Below are 26,449 nucleotides of genomic sequence, written 5' to 3'. Positions count from 1 at the left end.
CTTAGTTCAATTTTGTCACTAATGCCTGCTACAGATCACAAGAGTCTTGTTTCTATGGCCCCTGTCACTTGGAAATGAAGGTTATTCCACTGGGTGGCTCCAGATGAACATTATAAGCATAGAGCCACCTGAACACCATGATCAGACACCCAAAAAAGCACCAACTAATGTAATTTTTATTTTGAGTAAAAATACATATTAATATCATTTATCTTATGACCCTAAAATCTTAAATATATTCAATAAGTATGGAAGATATCTATAGTTAAAGGAGGCATTTTAGTAAGACAGCTGCTCTGGACATATACAACACTCATATATTTAAAGTCACAAAGCCAAAGTAAAATTGCAAAAGGGTTTGAACTGATGGTAGCTTATCATATCCATGAACAAATTCATCTTTTTTCAATCTGGCAAATCAGGATCATAGAAAACACCATACCAAGTACCTAGAGAATAAAAGAAGAGATGGATGTGAAATTTTAAGGCAAAATTCTAGAGACATTATTAAACAAACAGAAAGAACATTATATTTGAAAAAATTCTGTCTTACTGAATCTCTGGGGAAATTAGACTCTAATGGGACAGGAGACTACTAAGAAAGTTCTGAGGTTTTGTTCTTGTCTTAATCAGGAGTTTCTACCATTCAGTCTTCCACAGCCCTATTTAGTTGTGCAGTAGTAACTACCACCAAAGGACCCCTTCCCCTTTCTCCAACATTCATGTCTTTCTGTAAAGCATTTTCCCTGTAACTTTGGGACCTGAGGCCTAAATATACCTATTGCTTACATAAAAAAAAGCTATGGTCATCTGGTTTAGATTATCTGCATAAAAATCAAGTCTAGAATTTCTCTCGCCATAGTTTTAGGCATTGCCTAGAAGAAGAAAAATGAAGAAACTTTAAAAAAAATTTCTAAAATATGGGGAGAATCACTTAATTCAGGAATTTCCTTTGAAGTGCCAAAATACAGCTGAAAATATGGGGCATAATTTCCATCTCATTATCTCTCCCAAGAATAAGGGACCCCAAAACTTGCTCTAAATTGGTGACTTGCATGTGGTGGCTTTGATGTAGAAATGACAGAAAGGACCTATGTGCATTGCAAATCTCAAATTTTCTCCCTACCAGTTCCCTTTGAAGGGTAGCAGGGAGGGCAAGGTGCCCTTATGCTGAGTCATCTCAAACACTCCTACTGTGCGTGAGACTTTTTGCTAACTAATACCTTAGTGGAAATGTAATTCAAAGGAGAATGGCTGCCTGGTATTTCTTCCTTCTTAGAAAGAAAACAGACATAAATTCTCTGAAGTAATGATTTTCAATGAGAATGTCACAAAATTCAGGACTAAATTCTTTTACCTGATCCCAAACTTTGAAATCTGGAGGACAAGGATGGTTTCTTGCATTTCACTGTCTCTGTAAAGAACTTTTATGATCTTTCCAAACAAATAGCAAATAAAAGAGATCCATCATTTTATACTGTATGCTCAGACTCATGACAAACTTCCCAAGAGGTATGCATAGGTTCCCATGTTCTGAAGCAAGCTAACCAATTTTTCTTTTAACCACTCTCTTCTTAGGACCTCCTGTCAGGATAATTTTCAATGTGATGACTGACAGTTTTCAATGGCTTTTTATTTTTTTAAATGAAAGTGAAGAAAAAAGTGTTAATCTTTTTTCTAGGCTTATAAATTGCTGTTATCATTTTAAGGAGAGAGATAATCTGGTTATTTAAATCTAATGAGAAATTTTTAAAAAATGTTCAGGGATAATTTTTTTAATACAATAAAGCATTCTGTATAGATTCCTAGCATCCAATCTGAGAAGAACTCCTAGGGTATATTGTCTTAACAAAGTCTTTTATAATCCATGACCCACCCCATCAAATTCTATGCAGAAGTCTAAAGGTGGGAAGGTTTTGGCTGTTTGTCCCCATATTTCCCCATGGAAATGGTCTGAATTTATTTTCTGCAGGGAGATAATTACTTTGTTTCATTTAAAAGATTTAGTAGAAGAAAATTTCTATGTATTTTTGTGTCTTTTTAAATTTGAATTTGAAAAACAGAGAAGCAGGAGGCAGTGCACCTAAATGTTAGGCAATTAGTCCTAATGACTAAGAACATAGGACATTTTAGGGCACATTTTTTTTTTTTTTTTTTACAGACTGGACAACAAAAGGCTATTTTTAAAGCTTCTTTTTTAATAAAATGGAGAAAGTATAAAAAATGGTTTTTGTTTTCTTTAAAACAAAAGAGGGAAGGCAGGCTTTAGATTGAGAAACTACACAAAATGACAATATCACAAAAGAGTTGCAAAACGTTCTTTGAATCAAACATTTGGCATATTTATAGATAGTCTGGAAATCATATTTAATTTAACTGATCTAACTAAAAATGAATAAGTGTCATATTTTGTGATAGCACCATATATAAACTCTGTTATGGTTTGGATGTAAGATGCTTCCCAAAAGCTCATGTGTCAGAAAAATGCAAGAAAATTCAGAGAAGAAATGATTGGGTTGTGAAAACCTTAACCCAATCAGTGAATTAATCCCAATGAGAATAACTGAATGGTAACTGGAAGAGGTGGGCATTGGGGGTGTGACCTTGTATCTGACTAGTGGAGTTTCTCTCTCTGTTTTCTGATCATCATGTGAGCTGCTTTCTCTCTGCCATACCCTCTGCCATGATGTTCATCCTCACCCTGAGCCCGAAGGAATAGAGTCTGCTGTCTATGGACTGAGATCTCTAAAACTGTGAGCCCTGAAATAAACTTTTCCTCCCGTACAGTTGTTCTGTTTGGGTCCTTTGAGTCACAGCATCGAAAAAGCTGACTAAAACTCTATACCTATAAATTACTATATTGAAGGTTTTTATTAAGGTATTTTCCTGTACAGAAAAACCCATGAAATATCTAAACATGTAACAAGTACATGGATTACACCAATTTCATAAAATATTGAAATGCTCTCTTCCTCTTGTAATTTTATTTTTCCACTAGATGCATCTAAAGTCTTGGCAATGCTTTGGATATGGGAGACACCAATCTTCACAACTGACTATGTCCATATTTTATTTATCTATTTTTGGCTTTGCTTTCAAGAAGCTTCTTAAAATCATCTGTGACTTGTAGCCAGTCATAATCAATCATCTGAAGTTGGGTCTAACATGAAATTTAATAATAGGGCCAATATTCAATATTCAATACCTCATTATAAGCCTATGCTCCCAATCATTCATTCATGCATTTATTCACTGACCTACTTTTGGTGCTAGTATTGAACTCAGGGCCTGGCACATGTTAGGCATATGTTCTACCACCAAGCAACACCCCAGTCCTCAATCATGCATTTAATTCTATTCTATTAAGATATATGTGCATGTTGCTGCTTGTTTATACAAGTGTGAGTATCAATGTGTCTTCACTCACCTCTATGGACATTAGCTTTTATTTCTAAATTAACATAAACTCAGAATATAGAGCAAGGAAACCAAAGGCAGAATCACAAGAAATAGACCTAATGCATATTGCCACTTGACTTTGATAACACATCAGACAGGAATAAAGAGAGCCATATCCTACAATAGAGGATGCCTCACGTTTAGATCTATTCATTTGCTTTGTAAGAAAGTAATAGTCAACAGTCCAATTTGCTGCTAATAATACCTACCCTTTGTCTAATAGTTGGCTGAGAAATTCTACCTATAACCTAAATGACCATGTAAGACACTAAATCGCTTTAATCTCCACTAAAATTCCTGTCAGACAATGATGTGGCATGGGAAAGAGGTGGAAAGTATCACAAAGTCTAAAGGGATGCTGCAGGATATTTCTTAAGAGTGAAGCAAATAGCACTTGGTGGAGCTCAGACCTCAGAGGCATTCACCAGGAGATACCTTACATTGCGTAAATTCTTGCTAATCTCTGAAATAGGACTGTGTGTGAATTTGACTCACTTGATATCTAAATTACCTAAGATCTGGATAATTCCAAAAATGCTTCTCAGAAACAGTTTCATTTCATCCTGTTGGCAAAGATTTTTAGGCCATGTAAAAAGCATTTCTCAGGTTCTGAAAGTCCATGCCAAGAAAATTCATCAAGATGTCTTCTACGCAGAATATTTTTTTCAACATCAATAATTAAATTGCTGAGAATAATACCTAGGCCCCAGTCAGAGCTTCCTTGAAAACTTCTCCAAGTGAATTTACAGTACTGAGGCTGAGAAAAATCAGAGGCAATTGCCCCTGGTCTTTAGAACTTACTGATTTCTCTAGAATGGAATAACAGGAGAACAGCTCTCCACACTTGATTTCAGTTTTTATTTTGTTTCAAAATCATGATGAGAAATCAGAAGTTATAAAGGTTGGTTCTTTGTTTTATCCTGGTGGTTTTCCTTCTCACTTCAGGAAATTTTAACCCTTATGCTGTTTTTCAAAGGGGAAAGGTTATCTAAGATCAAGAATCCCATAAAAATTAATTCTACTTTTTCCTCAATAGAAGGATCATTCAGAAATAGCAGCCTAGGCCCTGCTCTAATCCTCCCCCATCAGACTCAAGGCTGATTTAGGGAGATGCTGGCCCTTGGGCACTTGGTACCCCATGCTTTCCTAAAGCATCTGTTTCTTTTGTTGTTGTTTTTTTGTTTTGTTTTGTTTTGTTTTTGTTTTTAGTTTGGCTTGCCATAAATATTTGTTGGAAGAACTAATGGACAAGCAATAGATTCGAGAGTAAATCATGCAAGATTATACTGTACCTCGACAGCTGCCAATCCAAATGATAGTCCAATAACTACATCAAGGTGGTTTGAAACCGAGGCTCTTATAACTGGTTCACATGTCTGTTCAAAAAAAAAAAAGTTACCTTTTGTTAAAATGTAGACCTTAATTAATAATTATTTATTTAAGATTTTTATTCATTTGGTCAACTTTTTATATTGCTCCCAAGGATCACACTCAACCTAAAGCAATTGGATTATTGCTTCCCTCCCTGTTAACCCCCTTGCTTTGGAAGGTTACAACTCCTGTGATTTGTTCATCTACTAAAAAGCATCTGAGTAGCAAAATTCTGCTCAATTTTGTAATTACTGAATCGAGGATCTTTTATTATAAATAACAACTTTTTATACTAATATCTTCCTAAATTATAAAGAATTTGAGGAGCAAACTTTGCTTCAACTTTTGAGTTGCTGAACCTAGGGGTCGATAATGATAAACCATGTGTTTTTTTTTTCACAAATATCTCCCAAAATTATAATTTTTAAAACTTGTAAACATGATAAATAATAAATTTTATCCTAACTTCAGATATTTTAGAGATTTTTGTTGTTGTTGTTGTTACCAGAGATATTGAACTCAGGAATATTAAACTCACTGAGCCACAACTCCAGCCCTATTTTGTATTTTATTTAGAGACAAGGTCTCACTGAGTTGCTTAGTGCCTCATTTTTGCTAAGGCTGGCTTTAAACTGGTGATTCTCCTTCCTCTGCCTCCTGAATCACTGGGATTACAGTTGTATGCCACCACACTTGGCTATTTTAGGTTTTTAATCAGCAGCAGAGAGGTACTTGGGTGAAGTTGTAGCTAATCATGTTTTTTAAAACAAAAAATTTAAAATCCTTTGATATCTCCTAGAAGGTAAAAATTATGTCTGCCATTATGCTATTATGTTAGATAAGACATTTAGAAAGTGATCTCTCTGCTATATTTTTAAAAATATTTTTTAGTTGTCAATGGACCTTTATTTTATCTATTGATATGTGGTGCTAAGAATCGAACCCAGTGCCTCACACATGCTAAGCAAGCGCTCTGCCACTAAGGCCCAGCCCCAGCCCTCTGCTGTATTTTTGATGCTTATTCAAATTAACATGCAATTCTAATTTCAAATAATTTCAGACCACATTTAAAAATTCCAACAATTATAAACCATAAGGATAATTTTTAAAATGGAAAAATACTACACAGTGTAGTAGAGGTATTGCCCGTATTGCCATAAAATGTATCTTCCCTATGGTAGTCATATGTGTACAAAAGGCTCATAAAATATTACTACTTATAAAATAAAAGTTCTCCAATGGGCTTTTATCTTTTCCCTTCATCCTGAATTTAGTGGGTTTCTCTATGCACATCCAATCCAAAGCAGTAAGCATTTGAGGAGATTATCATGTCATTTAGGGTTAACTGAGAGATTAATGATAGTATCTACTGAGTCACACTTATTATACTTGAGGGGTTTTCTTTCCCTTTTCCCCAAGATAAGGAAGCTATCTTGGCAAACTGGAATGAAAAAAGAATTATGAATCATGGACATTCCAGATTTCATATTTTTCCAGACTTCTTGCAAATGACATATGACAGATGCAAGTATTTTATAAATTTCTGACCTTCCTTTGGGGAACCTGGGGCAGCTATCAACCTACATTCAGATGAATGTTGTGTGAATTTACAGGGACTATCTTTCTTTTTTCTCCTGATAATACTTTTCAAAAATAGGCTTTTCAAAACCTTGAGGCACAATATCTTTGAGTTTAATATTTATAGGAGACAGCAATTTGCAATTGAATTTAGTCATTTCCTCATTATCCTAAGTGGAAACTACATTCATTTGCACTATATTTATTTCCTACTCTTTGAAGATATTGTGCCTCTAAAATTAGGTAGGGAATAAAGGACAAGGAAGAACATAAAAAATAAGAATAAAATTTGTAAGCAATATTACTTTGATGATGAAAAGACATAGTAATATGGTAGTCTGGCAAATAATTTCTCCCCCATCAGTTATTTTGAAATATTAGTACTAGAAATTCTTCAGAACAGTCTCTATTATTCTAATAAGATCAATGACACAGATCAGTAGTAGAAGGAGAAAATTTTCTGAGATACTTCATTTCCTTGAATATATTAATCTCAGGAGCTATCACTAAGCTCAAACAATACCAGACTGAAAATAATTTTCAGATATTATAGACATTAACTCATTGTGAATCATAATAATTATGTATCTCTCTCCCCAAATGATTATAACTTGCTAGAGGATCCTGAAGCATGTCTGATTCTAGCAAGGGTCTATTTGACACATAATAGGCAGTGAAGAATAACAGCAAATAAATGAAACACTAATATCAACTGTTACTTTTTTATGCATTCCTTCCAAACAGAAGGAACAGTTTATGAAAAGCCCTTTGGTGAGGGACATATGTCACATCCTTTTGTGAAACATATCCTGAACTTCAAATGTTAATTTAGTTTGGGTCCATAATACCCAAATTTTCCTCTATCCCCACAATACCAACAGTCCCTCAAATGGAAATTGCCTGATTACATTTCTCTCTTCCTAATTTGAGCATCCATGTGTAAAACATTGTACCCTGTTCAAGAATAGATTTCAACTGGCTGGCAGAAAGGCTAGCACATAGGTAGTCTGTAAATATTTGATGAATTGATTCAGAAAAGAAATATGACAAATACATATTAATATCCACAAGTCACATAGATATGGCATCTAAAACACATTTTTTAAAAATCGTCTTTTAAATTGACTTTAAATATCTGAAGCAACTTCTCAATTGCAATAGGTAAATTTGTAGGTACATTAAACATTCAGAACCTAAACCCTTAAATGTCACATCCTTTCTTTACACATGTACAGTTTCTTGAGAAAAGAAACCTTTGATTTGGGAGGGTGGGGGGAGGCCTGATTTTACAAGCTGAAGTGAAAATATTTATTTCTGGAACTTAGTCTACAATAGGGGGGAAAAAAGAGAATAATGATTAAGGTCACCAAAAACAGGCCAAAATAAACTTTTATGTTAGTTTGTACTTTGCTTTCACATGTAAAATGTTACTTTGACCTACTAAAGTTGGGTTTAAATAATACCAAACCCATAGAAGAAATTAATGAAATACTTTATTTTTTTTAATATCTGTTTCTTTTTATGTTTTTTTTTTTTTTTTTTTTTTTTGTACTGGAGATTGAACCCAGGGACAGAGCACATTCCCAGCCATTTTTAAATTTTTGTTTTTAATTTTGAGACAGGGTCTCACTAAGTTACATAGAGCCTCACTAAATAGTTGAAGTTGGCCTTGAACTTGTGATCCTCCTGTATCAGTGTCCCAAGCCACTGGGATTACAGGCATGCACTATTGAGTCCAGCTCTGCTCTTATTTTTCAGTAAGTATTTCCTTTTTATTTGAGTAATTCCTGAGATTTTCATATCATGATTTCCATTGTACTTGCTGCATTTCAAATTTTTGTAGAGATTTTCATTGGGAAAATAAAATAACAGAACCACTTATTGTGATAAGTTTGATTTAGTTCCCACCTGTTTATAAACATATCTTCCTGTATAAGTTATACAAGAATCTGATGGATTTGAACATTTACATGACTCATAAGCTTCTTCAAAATTACTTCCCCAATCAGCAGGTCCACTGATCAAACCACAGCATTTAAACTGTTCAATGAAAAGTAGAATAAAAACAGTCATTGAGAGATTAAAAACATTTTTAATACATTGAATTATATTCTTCTGAATATCATTATGAACATGTTTCTTATGCTAAAATATAAAGTAAGTCAACTCGCCCAGTTCTCTGAATATAGAAGCAGAAATAAAGGAATCTTTCATTTTGGTCTTAATAGTTATTAATTAAGTAATAACAGGAAAATTTGAGCTAAGATGCAAAAGTCTAAGGAACTTAGAAAACTGATTTTTAAAAAGTAAAGACTTGCCTTCTAATTTTTTTTTTCTAGACAGAAAAGAGAGCAGAGTTAGGTCTAGGTATCCTAGATTTTTAGCAAAGAAGTTTCCAAGTTTTCACAAGAGAGTTAAGGTCTCATTAAAGAACTGTTGCTCAAAAGAGATAAGAAGTGTTAAAATTATGATTTTTATCCCATGATTTCTGATCACTTTTGATAGGAGGAAAAGGACGAGAGGTATTTCAAAGACCAATGAGCATGCTCCAGGGGCCCTCGCTGAGATGAACTTGCATAGGCGTCTTTTAAATATTTGAGGGAAGTACAAATGCAAGCTGGAGCTCTTAGAATAATGTCAGTAAGCTTCAGGCCCAGCATAGACAGAAACATGACAAAACACTAAAGGCGGCATCAAGTTTGGCCAAGTTTGTGGAAGAAAAAAGGGAAGTGATAAGCCCAATCACTCAGGGCATATGGCACATAATATTACTAAATGAAAAAGATAAAAGACATTATCCTTCATCTTGCTCCTAACTAATCTATTAGGGAGAAGAATCTTCATGCAGAAATGGCAAGGAAAAAAAATTGACTAAAGAAACTAGAACCTTCACTGGCTGATCTTCCAGACTTTGAGGCATTGAAATGGCCAGATTATTGAAAGCACTCCCATTTAATGGGTAGGTGATCATGTTACCCATGTTATTTAAACCTCTCTGTGTCATAGATTCTTAATTTGAAAATTCAGATAAGAACAATTCCTAATAAAAACATCTAATTCATAAATTGTAGAAAATCCATATGAAGATATGAAGTGGTGTTAGCTCAGTGCCTGGCTTATAGAATGCTCTTAATAATATGGATTAGCTGCTATAATTTTATTTTTGTCATCTGTTGATGTGTCTGTTATGCTCTCACCTAAATGTGATCTGTTCAACATTGCTATCAAAGATTTGGATAAAGACATAGAAAGCATTTCTTCAACACTATGGTTGATATAGAGATGGGAGTGATGATTAACATGCTGGAAGACTGAATCAAGTTTCAAATTTGATTCAAAAAATGGATTTAAACTAACAAATTCAACTGAGGCAAATATAAAGCCTTGTAATTAGGCCCAAAGACTGAACTGTACAAACACAAGACTCAGATGATGTTCCTATGACAAAGAGCTAGCAATTTCAGGTGGTTCTAAAGTCAAAATCAGCAAAGAGGATACTCTTGGCGGGGGTGGGGGGAACCACTTTCCTGTTCCCATGGTAGACATGACTAATTGCTTATGTTTTCTGATCTCATAATCTTGAATAATATTAATTGATATGGACACTGCATGTCAAATAGAATTTAAATCTCCTAAATACACTCACAGGTCAGTTCATATTTTGTACAATATGCCTTAGGTGTCCTTTGGGAGGCATAGAGAAATAGAGGAGACCAAGTAGGAGGCAGAAAAGCTAAAGCTTGTCTTGATGTCTGATCTCAACATCAAGACAAAGCAGTTTGTAAACAGTTATGGAAGAAATTGATCGGAACTTGCTGGAAAGTAGTAATATAACAGCTGAACAAAACCTGTATGATAGAGTGAATGGTAGAACACCCCTAGATGAATAGTCATCACCAAGAACCCAAGAAGGACACATTCCATACAATGTTAATACAGTATTTGGGGGAATTCTTGAAATTCAAAGAGAAAACCACTCAGCCTCTGCAACTTCTGTGCATGTATAGGATACCCCAGGTCACCCAGTTAGAGTTTAGGGTAGGACCCTTTTCCCAAAAGCAGATAAGAACATAAAGAAGAAAAACAGAATGGATAATAAGAAAGAAGCATAGAACTACCAACACAAGGAGCTTCAGGCACAGGATTTCTACACAAAAATGGGAGCACATCAGAAGAACATATTCCAACAGAACATTTAGAAACCCACAGCTGGCACTGAGACCTTACATTCCAGGAACAGTGGGCAGCAAATATGACTCAGGACCTAACCCAGAAGCCTCTATTTCATTTTGTCCAAGGTCAGTTTACTAGTAAGGGTCAAGAATGATCAGCCCCACTCAGTGAGTGAACTAGTTCTCAAGAGAATGATTTGCTATAAAAAGAGCAAAACTGAACCTGCTAGCCTCTAGCTTCCTATCTCATCATGTGATCTCTTCTGTATATGCTCCTACCAGTGTAGCACCAACTTTTATGAAGCCCTCACCAGAGATGAGCAGATGAGGTTGCCATACTTTTGAACCTTCAGAACCATGAGCTAAATACATCTTCTTTTATACAGTATTCAGCCTCAAGTATTTTGTTACAGCAACACAAAACATTCTAAAACACCATCTCCTGGGGTTGTTGTATTGTTTGCTACTAAATATAATATCTGATACAAAGTAAATAGCAGTGAAAATGTTAGCTATTATCATCTTATGGAGGAAGAGAGACTGAGAAATATCCCAGATATGCTACTGTTTAAAAGAATTATGGTTTTTACCCAATCAAGGGTCATAAACTGTCATAATCTGCCATAAACCCATCTTCCTACTCTGTGTCCTAAACTACTTCAAAACTTCATAAGAATCTGGGAAAAAAATAAATACAAATATGCTTGAATTTTTCTTATTGCAAGGTGACAAGAATGATCAGCTAAAATCTGCAAAAAAAAAGGGGGGGGGTATTCAACCTTTAAGAAATACACCTTAAAAAGTGAAACCAACATGGAATAACTATGCCCAGCTGCCCAGATGACATATGAATTCTAATTACCTCTTTTTGGAATGTAACCATGGTTTTCTGAAATTTTCTTCCTTCTTCATTTGTTTGACTCAAGAGCTGTGCACTTTCGCGGAGAGTTGCCTTCAGAGCACGCTGAGTCTGAAAATTGAGAAGTATTGTTAGATTATTCGTATCAGAGATAGTGTTTCAAATTTTTAGACTTTTCCAAAATTATCAAATATTCTCTGTGTACACACCTCAGGTTTGAGTTTCGCTGCTAGGATACCTGCTGTCAACTGCATGAGCAGGATCGGAAACAAACCTATGAAAAACTGGAGAGAAGAAAAGAAAAAAGTAATATCTGTTACCTTCAGTGCATCTAGTAACATCTAGGACATTTCAGCATGACACACTCTTGACAACTTGCATCAGATAGCAGTTGAAATATTAGCCACAATCTTTATTTCCTCCACCCTTTGTATCAAGCTCCAAATTTGGGGTCCATTACTACTCAGGAACATTTGCTTCAAAGACTGATCAAAGAAAGTGGTTCAAACAAAACTTACTTTATAGGACAATTGGTATCCGCATGATATTAAAGGAAGGACAGTTTGAAAACATAAGTGAATTTGTTAGACTATTATTTCTCCTTTGCTTTCTTCATCAATTACAAACACATGCAGAGCTGGCTTCAGAACAGTATTGCCACCACCATCACAATTACATGGCATCTTGTTTTATATGTAGATTCCTGAAATCTGCCTTAGATCTGCTGAATCATAATTTTGAAGGATACAGGCTCCCAGATTAATGTTTTGTTTTTTCTTAAACAAGCTTCTCAAGTAATTAAAGTCCTCAAATTGCAAATGAGGCCTTATTAGTTAAAACAACACTGAGATGCTCTTAGAGTTCTATTAAACTCTGTTTCTGTTTCCCCTAACAATAAACAGTTAAAAGTAGGGTTTCAAGGACTGACACAATACTTATTTTATTAGAAAAATAAGTTTTAAGTTCTCTTTGATAAATGCTTATATCAGATTTATATATGATAAACAATTGATTTCTTTAAACATTTTTACCATACTCATCTATTATTTTCTACTATATATGTTTAAAGTGATTGTGTAGCCAGGCGTAGGGGCACATGCCTATAATCACAGTAACTTGGGAGTCTGATACAGGAGGATGGCAAGTTTGAGGTCAGCCTCAGTAATTTATCAAGACCCTGTCTTAAAATACAAAAGAATATAAAAAGTTGGGGAGGTAGCTCAGTGATAAAGCATCCTAGTAGTTCAATCCCCAGTATTCCCCACCCCCCCCCAACAGACAAGTGAATGCCTATGAGTTATCACAACCCATTCTATCTTCCTGGAAATTTTCTAAGTGACAAAGTTGATTCTCTCCCTTAACATTTTCTTAGCTTGGCATGTGGGCATTTTAATAAGATTTGGCCATAATTCCCACTCAGAGTCATTTCCTATCATTGACTGAAAATAGCCTCTGCCACTCTCCCACCACACCCAAAGCCTTTCAGTTGCCCAAACCTGTCAGCTCTGGATTGCCAGGCTGTCTTCCTGGAAATGTCATCACCCTGTCACCATTCAGTCACCTCTGCCTCTGGCTTGAAAACTCCCTCTTACATCCTTGCCCTTCCGACCATTCCCACACTACAGCTCTTTGTTTACTGACTACTCTTCCCCAGTGGGTTTTAATTATCCTTAGATCTCATATGTCATTTAGCACACTCTCTGGCACATACAACTATGCAGTCGTGTTGCATGAATAAACAAAGTGAACGAATGAATGGATGGATGATTAAAATATACCCCCTCTCAGAACGTCCTCTAATCTAAACCAGGCTAAGCCAAATCTAAACCACATTAGTGTCTACAATCAAACCTCAAAACAGAAGTTAAAGTTGCATCAATCTTGGCAAGTCTTTTTTGACAGAGAATGGGGACAGGAGATCATCCTCAAGAATCTGAGAGTTGGAATGTCTGGAGAACTCACCAAAAGAAGCATACAGCGATTCTCTTTTAGAGCACCATAACATGCCAGGAAACTCATAACTACGGTGATGGCACCTACAGCAATCAACATATTCACAGAAGAATGGGAGTTAGCCCCATTGTCCCCAGAATTAATAGCCTGGAAATTAAAAACAAAGAGAGAGAGAGAGAGAGAGAGAGAAATTAATGACAGAAACTCTTTTCCTTGATGTTCATGTTCATTCAATAAATATCCATTGAGTTCCAACTATGTACAAGACCCGGATGGAGGCCCTTGGAACATTTCCATAAACTAAATAAACAAAAATCAACCCTCATACATTTCATGAAGCTGCCACTTTTCTGAATAATGTTTCCAGCCTTATCTTTTTCTAATAATGTTAAAAGTTGGGTGGAAGAAATGTAACGGTTTTTAAAAACTGTTTTTCAAAGCTTAGAAGACCAGCTACTTTTCACTCTTTTTTTTTGATTCACATATTTTGCATTTTATACATAAACTAGCATTATAAAGCATGTGTTTAGGGGAATTTAATTACTTTAATTCAAAAAGCCCATGTTCTTCAAATCGCTGATATACACAACGATAGGAATGAATCTCAGACTCATTGTGTTGAGTGTGTGTGGGGGGGGGGAATCCTTTATTAAGAGTAAATACTATTTTGATTCCATACATACAAAGTTCCAAAACAAGCGAATCCATGGTGATGAAAATCAGAACCGTGTATTCCTTTGAGCAAAGAAGGAAGGAGGCGAGACTTCACTGAAGGGGACATAAGGGACTTTTTCAGGTTCATAAAAATGCTTTGCATCTTGATTAAAAAAAAAAAAAAGTCCAGTACTTGATATTGAATATCAATTCTGTCTTCTCTTTCCTAGAAGGCATATTCTAGAAACTCTATTTTACCTACTACTGTTAAGTATTCAGATGAGAGGCAAACATCCTAGGGCCTTTCATGGTAGGTGGGCTACATATCCGCCATAACTCAGTTCACCTGGCAGGCAGCACAGCACCCTCCTCTTCACCACTCTCATTACTCCTAGCCTCAGTCTACCAATGTCCTCCAGGTATATGTCCAGTAGCCCATCACAATTAGAGTGACAGCTTACACCAGATGTTAACATTTTTGAGGCGGGTAGTCCATCTGTCTCCTATAATGACCACCACGGCTGCTGTCTGCTAGATGGTCTCTAGGAAGGGCACTAGTCCCTCCACCCACTCAAAGAGTCTGCCTCCCAGAATCTGCCATGCAGCCCACAGGTCACACCTCCCTTAACAGTCAGTACAAAAATAACTGTTGCCACTACTAATAATTCTTTTGTTTTAAAGGCTTAATTTTTAAGCCTAGAGAAAACCTTTATTCAACGATGAGTAGGAAGAAATGTATAGAAATGATAAAAGCATTAAAAAGAAGCTCTATAGTCCCATCAGAGGCCTAGGAAATCACTAGGTTTGTAACCCTAGGATGGTCAACTAACTCATTGGGCCCCGTTTTCCATTTATAAAAGGGAAGTGGGTCAGGTCTGTGATTTCCAAAGACTCTTTTGTCTCCAAAAGTCTATGCTTACAAATAATGTTTCAATTTACATATTTTGAAAGTTTGGTTATGTCCTAAAGATTTCTGTTTGTTTTAGGGGTTTTCTGTTTGTTTGATTGTTATGATTTGGAGCTAGGAAAATCATTTTTGTTAATTAAACAGGCATGACATCTGGGTCAAAATAGATGGGACCAAAAAGCAGCCTTAAGGAATAAAAACCTAAGTAGCTATATGAATTCACTATCAAATATTGCTCTTCAGAACACTGCAGCCAGTACAGGCAAACCTAAGGCACACGGAAGGATGGAGACTCTCTAGCTGGGTTATTAGAACTTAGTATACATAGCCCAGAGTTAGAAAGAATAGGCCAAATACCTACACCTGTACTGGAACTTCTGGGGACAGACCATGCAGAGTGAACCACAGCCAGTTGAGCAAAAAAAAAAAAAAAAAAAAAAAAAACCACTGTGTTGACTGCCTGTCAGTCACTATTCCAAGTCCAGCTCACCAAGTGGCTATTGTTATAAAGAATGAAGTAGAAATCCCAGTTGAGATGCTTGCTCCCACAGAGACATAGCAGGTTTTTAAAAGCTGTCTTGGGTGAGCACTGAGTCTATGTGTATCTTAAGACAAGGGGAGGCTTTCTATAGGAAATGGGATGGCTGGGCCTGAAAGAGGAGCATTTGGGTGTCATCTTTAGAGTAGAAGGGATCTGCTGGTACAAGATGGCTACCAGCACACTTTGCCTCGTGGTGCAAAATTTATCCTGAGGAAACCAGGTCCCTCTGAGACACTTGAGCAGAAAGAGATGCCACCTCCCGGAAAACCTTAAGCCCATGTTTAAGCCCATGTTTTCTCTTCTAAAATGGCTGCCTCTGTTTTTCCAGTAATAAATCAAATCTTCTCTCGGTCCCCATTCTTTGTCACTGACTTCAGATTAATGTAAATCAAAACAATTTCCCATGTCAGGCGGGTTAATGTTGTTCTGGCCAATTGAGACTTTCGTTCGGGGTAAGAGGCCGACAGCATAAGAGTCAAAATGTAACTAAAGATGCTGTCGAGCCCCATTAGTACATTCCCCTCCCCAGATGTGGAGTCACACCCTCTCAAGGACAACAGTTCTCCTTTAACACGTTCAATGTGTGCAGTTCCTTTACAGACTAAACACCACGTTTGTTTACCAGAAACACTTGGGAGAAAGAGACTGTCAACCAGAAACATGAAAATGAAATAAAATAAAATGCAGACTGCACACACATCTTTGAAGGACCCAAAGCACCCTCAAATGGCTGTTAGTCTCTGTGCCCAATTATGAGCTCCAAAGTCAAACCGATTCTGCACACTTTCCAGTATTCTCCTTGGACCCAAACATCAGAGACCCAGGCCATTAGGCAGTCAGAGTTGCATTTATCTGAATAAGTAATAAATGAAAATGATAAGTTTGGGAGTTACCGACTACTTGCCACAACCACCCCACCACCCAGTTTCTTCACCGAGGCGAAGCCCAGAATGAGGAAGCAGCTAATTGCCACAATGATTCCCTAGGTTCTCAGGGTAGAAAGAAAATTACAAAAAGAAAAAAAAGAGAAAGAAGAAAAACTAAATAAATTTTCAGAAAACCCAACCACTCAACCACTTTAGGAAAGGAAGCAAAACAGATGTTAATTTGCTTTTTTTCCACCAGGCTGTGTCCAAAGGCATTTAGTTGCACCACATAATAAATTCTAATAGAAAATGCATTGTCATAATTACTGGCTTCATATTATCTTTGTAGCTATCAAATAGACATCAAATTGCCTCGTAAGAGGAAGACTTTTGAAAAGACATTGCAATCGTGAATAGTGACAATAGCGTAAAAAAACCAAGAACAAGTCAACTGCTTTACATCGGGTAAGAATAATAAATTGAGGAAAGGATTGCTCCTGACAGGAGGGAGGAAGGAAAAGAAAAATGGGAACAGGGGACCCAGGAGATAGTGCCAGGGTAGCATTGTAAGTATTATATTGGGGGAACTGACAAAACAATCTGCCCACACTCTCACCTCCACCCTCCTCCTCCCACACTATGAGTCTATGGTATGGAGCAGAAATAGCACATGTGGAGTCCAAAGGTTGGAGCCAGAATCAACCCTCAGAACTAACCTTCCTTCAAACCTGTGGAAATGTTAGTAAGAGCTTTGCCCCAGGGATAGAAAGGCTTGCAGTGATGGGAAGTGGTCATGTTGATCCTGCATAAATAGCAAGAAGCTGGGCATGTGCAGCTACCTGCAGAGTTGCACTAGCATGATCAGCCCCCTGTTGTTATAAGGGGTGGCCCTCGATGCTAGCTGTGACAGATCTGCTACCTTTACAACACTGATGTACATTCATCTCCAAGAGTACTTCTCATGTTCTTTCCTTTGGGGCCAGTCACCTAGGAATCAGCTAAAGATTGTCAATACCTGGTGCCATATAAATTGTTCTTCTGGGTGGGGAGGAGGAGCAGTGGTCTACATCCCCAAGCTGTGTCAAGCCAGCCATAAACAAATACTGAAGGAGTCAAATTTCCACGTTGGCCCCTTTCTACCTCCACTTCCACTGAACTCTTCCTAATTGTGGGATAACACCTCTTCCACTCTCCAGAAGGTTATTCTATGCATAGTAATTACTTTCTTTGTTCCATGCACAGTGCCAGGAACATAGTAAGTAATTTTGATTGAATTATAAAATCAAATTATCAGTACAATTACATGAGGCAGTTAAGAAAAACCTACAGAAATATTTAGTATTATTAATATTGCCATTGCTTTCATTATTATAAGAGAAACTATTTGGGGGCAAGATTACATTGTATTTATTTTTATATTACCCCTTGTCCATCTTTGCTTGCTCGGATCCATATTGCTATTGACAGGATCAAGATACCACATAGCTGCAGGAAAAAACAAAGAGTGTTACAATTAAGATAAAATGAAACACTATTTCCAAACACCTTATCCATCTGGTTGCAATAGTTTGTCATTAATTGTACACTACAGCCTGACAGACACAACTGTCATACTAAGGAATATTCATATAGATAATTGCTGAAGTATTATAATACACAAGTTTGACAAGAGTAACTCTGCTTCCCATTCCTAGTCCACTCATAGATCTATAGCCAAGAAGTCATCTCTTGGGAAAAACTATTTTTCATGATTTAATTCTAATCATACATTTCTGCTAGATAATTACACAAAAAAACATAAGTCACAACAGTTTAAACATAAAAGATCCTTAGAGTGCCTGTGGGCTTATTGTTGGAAAGCTATCTTAGAGAAAGATGGGAATAACTAATTACCAAATATTCATTCAAAATGTAAGAGGGAGGTTGAAGTTGGAATCAAAAGGAAACAGTAGAATATTTGACAAAATGCTCAGTTAAGCAACAAAGATGTATATCAACCAATACTTTTTGAACCTCAATAAACTCTTTAAAAATACGCATTTTTAGGTAGTAAAGCTTAGCCAGAGTAAAGGAACAATGGAGAACAGTACTTAAAGTCTTAAATTCCTTTAATGACTTTACCAGATTATTTAATTTGGAGCAAAGCCAACACATAAAATGGAAAACACATTTTATTTTAGTGTTAAGGAAAACCCTTGTCTTTCAGAGTTTAAGAAATAAAGATATATATTTTGTGGATTCAAAAAAAATCAAAGATTTATTATTAGATAGATATGTTGAGAGCAGCCCTGGTAACATACCAGACTTGGAGGACTTTCTAGACTTTCTTACCTTTCCGTGCTTTGACAAAGGAACGTCTGAGTTCTCCAAAACCCACTGACCTTGGAGCGTCCTTGTTTTCATGTATGGGTGAGCCATATGCCTGGAACCTCCAGCAGCACTGTTAATGGTTTCTTATTAAGTTTGCAATGGAAATAAGGTCAAGGGCCTTGTTACCAAGTAGGGAGGTTCAATGAGCAGCTGAATGTAATCTGTGCTCCCTAAATGACCTCAAAAATTATCCAGGTCCAAAATCTTCATTTTGGTTAAAGAAACTGAAATCCTGAGAGATAACAGGCATGTGGGAAAACTTCAAGGCAACTCATAACCAATCTACCCCTACTGCATTTTTCAACTTCTATAAAATAATTGAAATTATTATAATGAGATTGAAAGGTAAAGCTCTTTATCACCTACCAATGCAATTATTTTACACCCTAAAATACAAACTACGCAAAAACAAAAATAGCTTTGGAACTTAAAAAATCTCCCTTACTTCCCCCACGCCTCACTTCCTTCCACAAAATTCTAATTTCATTTGCTAATGGAAATAAGTGCTCTTGTTAGCAGTTATTTGCTAATAAAGCTGTGCGAATTTGTGTCAAATGATAATGAGACCCTCTGAGATTTTCAGTAATTTTATACCACTGGATTTGTTGTTGTTGTTGTTGTTTGATTTGCTAACTGATATTTGCTTTTTCTTCTTTCACAAATAGACTTATATTGATTGATTGTCTTGATAGTCTCTCTAGCTTTTAGCTTTGACTAAAATTAATATTAATTATCCTAGTAGCTAATTGTGATCACCATGCTTACTGGTATTTACTAAACTGTCAAATAGAAAACTTTAAGAATGCTTACAGAATAAGAGTGTGACTTTTTTGAAATACCAACTCTCTCTTTGTGTTACTGTTTACTTCACTTTAGCAAAGTAGTTAGAAAGTAAACCACATATAAATTTCATTAAATCAACCAAATGTGCCAATTAAGTGGCAACATTTAGTCTTCTCAGCCACTGAACTTTGTCAGTAACATCAGCATGGAAAAGGAGTATCAAATGATTTCAGAAGTCAAGAACATTTTGCCCAAATTCAATCTTCACAATTAGACAAAATTCTTTTAGAGATTTCAAAATTGAATAAACTCTCCTCTCTCTCTCTCTCTCTCTCTCTCTCTCTCTCTCCCTCTCTCTCTCTCTCTCTCTCTCTCTTTCAAACTATTTTAAAAAAGAAAAAGAAAAAGAAATATACCATTCTCATTTTATTTGGAGAAATTCACATGTAAAGATCACAGTCTATTACCACAAAATTATTTATAAATGTTTTGACTGACTTTAAAAGTAAATTTATTTTCTATCAAAAATGATCATTCCAGAGTTATGATTAATACTAAATTATTTCATCTCCTCTATTTGAGCATCAATCATAATGGTTCTTTGAGCCCTTTCCCTAGTATGACCTTCAGGGTTTGTCCCCTGATCTTTTTATACTGATTTAAACAACAAAAACTATGAATTAAGAAAAAAGTATCTACTCCCTAGAAGATGGAGTAGTAAATGCTATATTTGTCCTTGGGTTAAGCTCCAGTAATTGTTACTAAATTGATATTTTTTTCTAGGTATCTCTTCTCTTTCAAAACTATTTCCTAAATTTGCACTCCATAATAAAAATACTGCTATTTAGAAAAGTGATTTGTTTCTTTTCAGCCACTGGGCTGTTACACCTTTTGTCAGCATCCCAGTTCAACCAAGGCTAAATGTATAATGTCAGGCAATCACTGTTTTTACAAAGGTCACACATTTCAGCCATTTTTAAGTCTTTGTCTTGGGGCATCTTCAACTGATAGAATAAAATATAATTGTGTCTGATTATTTTTAAGATACCCCTATCTTAGAGTTATATTTACTTTGCTTCCAGATTTTTAATTATTCTGAGCACATTCAATTTAGGGGCCCAGGCAAAGCACACACACACACAATGATAGACAATGAAATGCTGGTTCCCAGATTCACTTCAAAACTCAACTCAAAATGGATCAAGGACTTAGGTATACAACCAGAGACCCTGCGTCCAAGAAAAAGTAGGCCCTAATCTCCATCAGGTGGGATTCGGCCTCAACTTCCTTAATAAGACTCCTGTGGCACAAGAATTAAAATCAAGAATCAGCAATCTGCATTTGGGGTAAAATTGGGAGTTCATAACCCACTTCAATCTAATGTATGAAATATGATATGTCAAGAGCTTTGTAATGTTGTGAACAACCAATAAAAAAAATTTAAAAAAAATCAAGAATCAATAAATGAGATGGATTCAAACTAAAAAGTTTCTTCTCAGCAAAAACAATCTGAGGTAAGCCTACATCTTGGGAGCAAATCTGTGAGCCTACATCTTGAGAGCAAATCTTTACTCCTCACACATCAGATAGAGTACTAATCTCTAGGATATACATAAAACTCAAAAAGCTAAACACCAAAAAAAACAAATAACCCAATCAATAAATGGGCCAAGGACATGATGAGATACTTCTCAGAAAAGGATATGCAATCAATCAACAAATACATGAAAAAATGTTCATCATCACTAGCAATTAGAGAAATGTAAATCAAAACCACTCTAAGATTTCATCTCACTCCAGTCAGAATGGCAGCTATTATGCATAGAAACAACAATAAAAGTGTTAGCGAGGATATGGGGAAAGAGGTACACTCATACACTGCTGGTGGGACTGCAAATTGGTGCAGCCAATATGGAAAGCAGTATGGAGGTTCCTTGGAAAATTGGGAATGGAATCACCATTTGACCCAGCTGTCCCTCTCCTCAGTCTACACCCAAAGAACTTGAAAACAGCATACTACAGGAACACAGATACCTCAATGTTTATAGTAGCACAATTCACAATAGCTAAACCCTGGAACCAACCTAGATTCCCTTCAATAGATGAATGGATAAAAATAAATGTGGCAAATATACACAATGGAATATTACTCAGCAATAAAAGAGAATAAAATCATGGCATTTGCAGGTAAATGGATGGCATTGGAGAAAATAATGCTAAGTGAAGTTAGCCAATCCCCCAAAAAACAAATACTGGATGTTTTCTTTGATATAAGGAGGCTGATTCATATGGGATAGGGAGCAGAAGCATGGGAGGTATAGACGAACTCTAAATAGGGCAGAGGGGTTGAAGGGGAAGGGAGAGAGCAGGGATAATTAATGATGGTGGAATGTGATGATCATTACTATCCAAAGTACAGGTATGAAGACACGAATTGGTGTGAATATACTATGTATACAACCAGAGATATGAAAAATTGTGCTCTATACATGTAATAAGAATTGTAATGCATTCTGGAAAAAAACAAATAAAATAAAGTTATTGTGTCCATCTTAAAAAAAAAAAAATCTTTTGCTGTCTCCAAGGCTCCTCATGCTTTGGCTTCTTTCAGTTGCTAATACCTTTGCCTGTACAGCTTGCCTCCTTCTTCTCATCTTGCCTCTCTTACCTCATCCTATTTCCCCTCATTAAGACTGTCCACTCAGTCCCTAGTCATATATTACTGTGTCTTCAAGCAAAAAGCCCCATGTTCCATGTTTACTCCAAACCCTAAGAAAGTTTAAAGATCTACCATACTCCAAGGCCTGGACTTTCTGAGAAGAGCAAAATAAATTTGGACATTTCATCCATTTTTAATATAAGACTCAGAGAAATAGGTTTTGTACCTATAACTTCTCTATCATCTATAGCACCTCGAACTCTCTAATTTGCAGCAAACTTTAGAATGAATGGTTAGGAATGATTTTTGCATTTACATATTTCTCTTCAATTAGTAATTCTAACAAACAGAAATTCCTGCATTTCTATATGGCATATTTCAAGTTCTCTCCCAAAAGAAACCAGCATGATTAGTTTAAATGACCATATGCGTATCTTAGAGATATTTCAACATCTGGCCCTACTTTGCAAAAAATTAATTTTGAAAGTTACATCAGAAAAGAATGCATTTGAAAACATAAGGCCATGGGCATCTACCAGAAAACCACACCAGTGGGACCATTAAAATTTTTACTTAAGTGAGCATTAGGAATGTGACAAATTGCTAATTTTCTATGAAGGATCATAAAATTCCAACCATGAACTCTGGGTTGAGAGTAGATGGAGGAGTAGAAACAAGAACATTCCCTAACCTCAAACCACCCCTCCTACTGCCTAGATTTTGATTTAAAATACTGGTGTCACGTGTTGGCTAATAAATAACCAATGATCTTTAAAACCGTTGCTTTTGATTTTCTTGCTGAAAGACTCCATTTCAAGATTTCTTTCAAAGAGACTATAAAACCCAAGACACGTGCTGCCAGGAAGAGCCCCTGAAGGAAGTTAGAACCATCTACCTGAACTCCACAATGTGGGAAAGACTTTGTGTTATCAGAGAAACAAATAGATATGGCAAACATAGAACCATCGGAGCTCCTCCAGGAAATTGGTGACAATGTGGTATAGACCTCTACAATTGACCTTGAACCTCAGTCTTAAATATATAATCCCAGATCTATGATAAACTCTTATCCTAGATTGTCTTTATTATTTGGATCTAGGGGCTGGGGATGTGGCTCAAGCGGTAGCGCGCTCGCCTGGCATGCGTGCGACCCAGGTTCGATCCTCAGCACCACATACAAAACAAAGATGTTGTGTCCGCCAAAAACTAAAAAAGTAAACATTAAAAAATTATCTCTCTCTTTAAAAAAACATTCAGATCTATTGCAAATTCCTGTTATTTAATTTTAAAAAGGAGGAATTAACAACCAATACCAACTTTGCATACTGCTTTTATGCAAGAAAGACATATTTTTTACTGTTTTGGAATTTGAAGATTATTATTGGTTTTGGTGCTTTGGGACATCTTACTACAATGGGAGCCATACATTTATTAATATATTGACAGTTGGTTTGTTTAAAAGGACCACATATATTCTGTATCATAGAAAGAAGACAACAACTGCAATTCTTAGAACTTCCTGGAGAAATAACAGATTACAAGTCAGGGCAGGAAAAAGCATCTTGGAACATGTTGATATACCACATAATGAAGAAGTTGCCAAAGTTATTAGGATCGTGTCAAATAGACTCAGAAATCAACTTGAAGAAGCTCCTAAGGGTCAAACATGGAACAAATGGCACATCAATAAGGAAAAGAACTATAATGAAATTCACCTATTATTTCATAAGGATACTTAAAGACAAGCTTATCACTGTTGAAAACCGGTTAACTGAAGATTAAGAAAGAAGTATTTATGCTACTTTTTATTTAATTATGTATGATACACACATAATTAAATTAAATTACAAACACACACACACATAGTGAGTACCATTGGTAATCAAAAAGTAAATCAGTAAATGAGAATATTCTCCTTATAGAAAATTTTCCAGCTAATATGTGAAGAAAACTTGATAGAATTAGAATATCAGCAATTTTAATCTCTTAATGAACTAAAAATGGAGCACTTGAGCATCATTACAAAAATGTGACACATCTTTCTGATGAAAGAATACATTATCGCTTATGAGGCAGTTATACAAAGAAAAAAAAACAAATCTAAAACTTATCAAACCATCTCATGCAAAAATTAACTTACAGATTGTACAAAAACACATATTAAATTACACTTTAAGTACACAAACAGAAAAACTCAGACCATAGAAAAATGTGATAAGCCAAACAGCACACATCACTATATAAAATTTGAAAGGGGAGGAAAAAAGATGATGTGGGAGGGATAATCTACAGATTAACTACAAATGACATGAAAAAAAAATATCAATCAATCACAATGTATGGACCTTATTTGGATCGGAATCCTAACAAACATTTCTGAGGCAACTGGAAATTTGAGCCCTAGATAGATATTTCAGAATTGATTAAGAAATTCACATAAAGTTTTTAAAGTATGATAATTATATTATGGCTACACTTTTCAAAGAAAGTATTTTCTTTCAAAGATATGTACTAAAATATTGATAAATGAAGTGGCATATATTTAAGATATGCTTCAAAATAGCAGGGGATGGGGAAATGAATGAGTATGAATGGAGAAGGATTGGCTGTGGATTCAAGGCTGTCTGGGCTGGGTGTTGGGGTCACTTAGCCTATTTTGTCTTTTGTGAATGTTGGAAACTCTCCATAAAAATCAGCTAAAAACAAATCACTAAGCCAAAGAACATAAGCATTTGCTTCTTTATATTCTACTCCCAATGTTTTAAATATTTCAAGGGAAGAAATTTATCAGAACTAATGTTTAAAAGTACATATGTGCATGAACTTCATTTCATATTTTTAGAAGCAGCCCCATTTTTTGAGGGAAAGAAGAAAGAAGAAACCTTCTTTTTATTTTATTTACTTACACATACTCATTTATTTAATTTACCAGTATGTCATCTGTATTCATTAGGGCTACTGACCATTAAATGGAAAGTTATTCTATGCAATAAAGGTGTACTCATGTAGTTAAGTTTAATAAAGTTCATCATCATTTTAATAGGGTATAAATTTACCAACACATAGATACTGGCTTTCTGGTTATTAAAGACAACCAAATTCAAAAGCAAAAACAGTTCTATTCTCATTGTACCATATGATCTATTTTTCAATTCAGAATACAACATGATTTTTCTTATTTAAGCACTTTGACTATTCTACTAATTTACTTCTGGACAGTTTTAAAGCTGTATTACATATAGTAAAAATGATAAGGTCAATTATTAACATCCCAGCCTACCCTTTCACACCGTGTTTTTCCATTTTCCAATGTTAGATGCTACTTACAACTTACTTACAACTTAGTCTACCTCAATAGGCTTTCAAGAGAAATATAATTTGCTAAATACAAACCCTGCCACTTAAAAGTAGGTTGATGACACATCAAAATGCTAACTTTTAAAATACTCAAACATATCCACTAGCCTAGTTTAATCTTTTTGTGATTAAATAATTTTATTGTTTTCCCCTAAATTTTTTCAAGATCCATTGTTTTTCCTTGAGGCTCTGAAAATGACCCTCTTCTCCTGTCTCTCTCATCCCACAACTAGTTAGTCACCTGTTTCAAACCCAAATGTTAAAGGAAAAAAATCAGGAGATAGGCTCTCGGTGAATCAAAGCACATTTTCCCCAAAGAATCCTAAACAGAAAAGCCCTGATTGATACATAACTAAGAATAATTTTCCTTTAATTAAGGGGTATTTTTCCTCTGATTGTTTTTGCAACGATATCAAAACATTTATGCAGTGTTTATCCTTACAGACCCTGAAGTGCACTTTTTTTTTGAGTCATTGGCTTATTTTCAATTGCTGAAATAACCAAAGAAAGAATAATCCAAACAAATAAATGGAAAATACATTTTCCTCCTCATCCTATTTCTCTAGTATAGAGTCTCTTCTTATTTACGATATTTATATCAGGATCCCCTTTCTTGCATAAAATTGATAATTAAAAGAAAAACACTTACCAAGAACACGAAGTTGAAGACAAACATAGAATATTTTACACAGGGACTCGCACCTGCCATTTCGAAAAAGAAGCAGGAATCCAGATACAGTGAAATTAACTATTCGTTAGAAGATTGTCCTTCAGGTATGCTCTGGAACTATTTGCCTGCAGACAGTCCTGTGTCCACAGCCTCAGAGCATAAATAGAAAGCAAAAAAGTAGACAGGGGGAAAAAAAGAGAGAAAACCAGTTATTAAAATGGATAAAAAATTAATCCACACATTTAAATAT

At 35.6% G+C, this 26,449-nt stretch overlaps 1 protein-coding gene across 1 annotated transcript; it reads right to left on the bottom strand.

Moving 5' to 3' along the window:
* Positions 1 to 260: 260 nt before the first annotated feature.
* Tspan8 (tetraspanin 8) lies at positions 261 to 18,768 on the bottom strand. The gene is made up of 8 exons (XM_026386649.2): positions 18,692 to 18,768; positions 17,783 to 17,845; positions 13,402 to 13,539; positions 11,649 to 11,723; positions 11,443 to 11,550; positions 8,317 to 8,448; positions 4,752 to 4,835; positions 261 to 449 (listed from the first exon to the last, which is right to left on the bottom strand). Exons 1-8 carry the CDS (start codon positions 18,761 to 18,763, stop codon positions 396 to 398), a joined length of 726 nt encoding a protein of 241 aa, XP_026242434.2. The 5' UTR covers positions 18,764 to 18,768; the 3' UTR covers positions 261 to 395.
* Between the last annotated feature and the right edge of the window lie 7,681 nt (positions 18,769 to 26,449).

The sequence above is a fragment of the Urocitellus parryii genome, chromosome 5, assembly GCF_045843805.1.
Source record: "Urocitellus parryii isolate mUroPar1 chromosome 5, mUroPar1.hap1, whole genome shotgun sequence".
NCBI classification, from domain to species: Eukaryota; Metazoa; Chordata; class Mammalia; order Rodentia; family Sciuridae; genus Urocitellus; species Urocitellus parryii.
The sequence above is the reverse complement of the archived record's forward strand: the minus strand, read 5'-3'. Positions and strand labels throughout refer to the sequence as shown.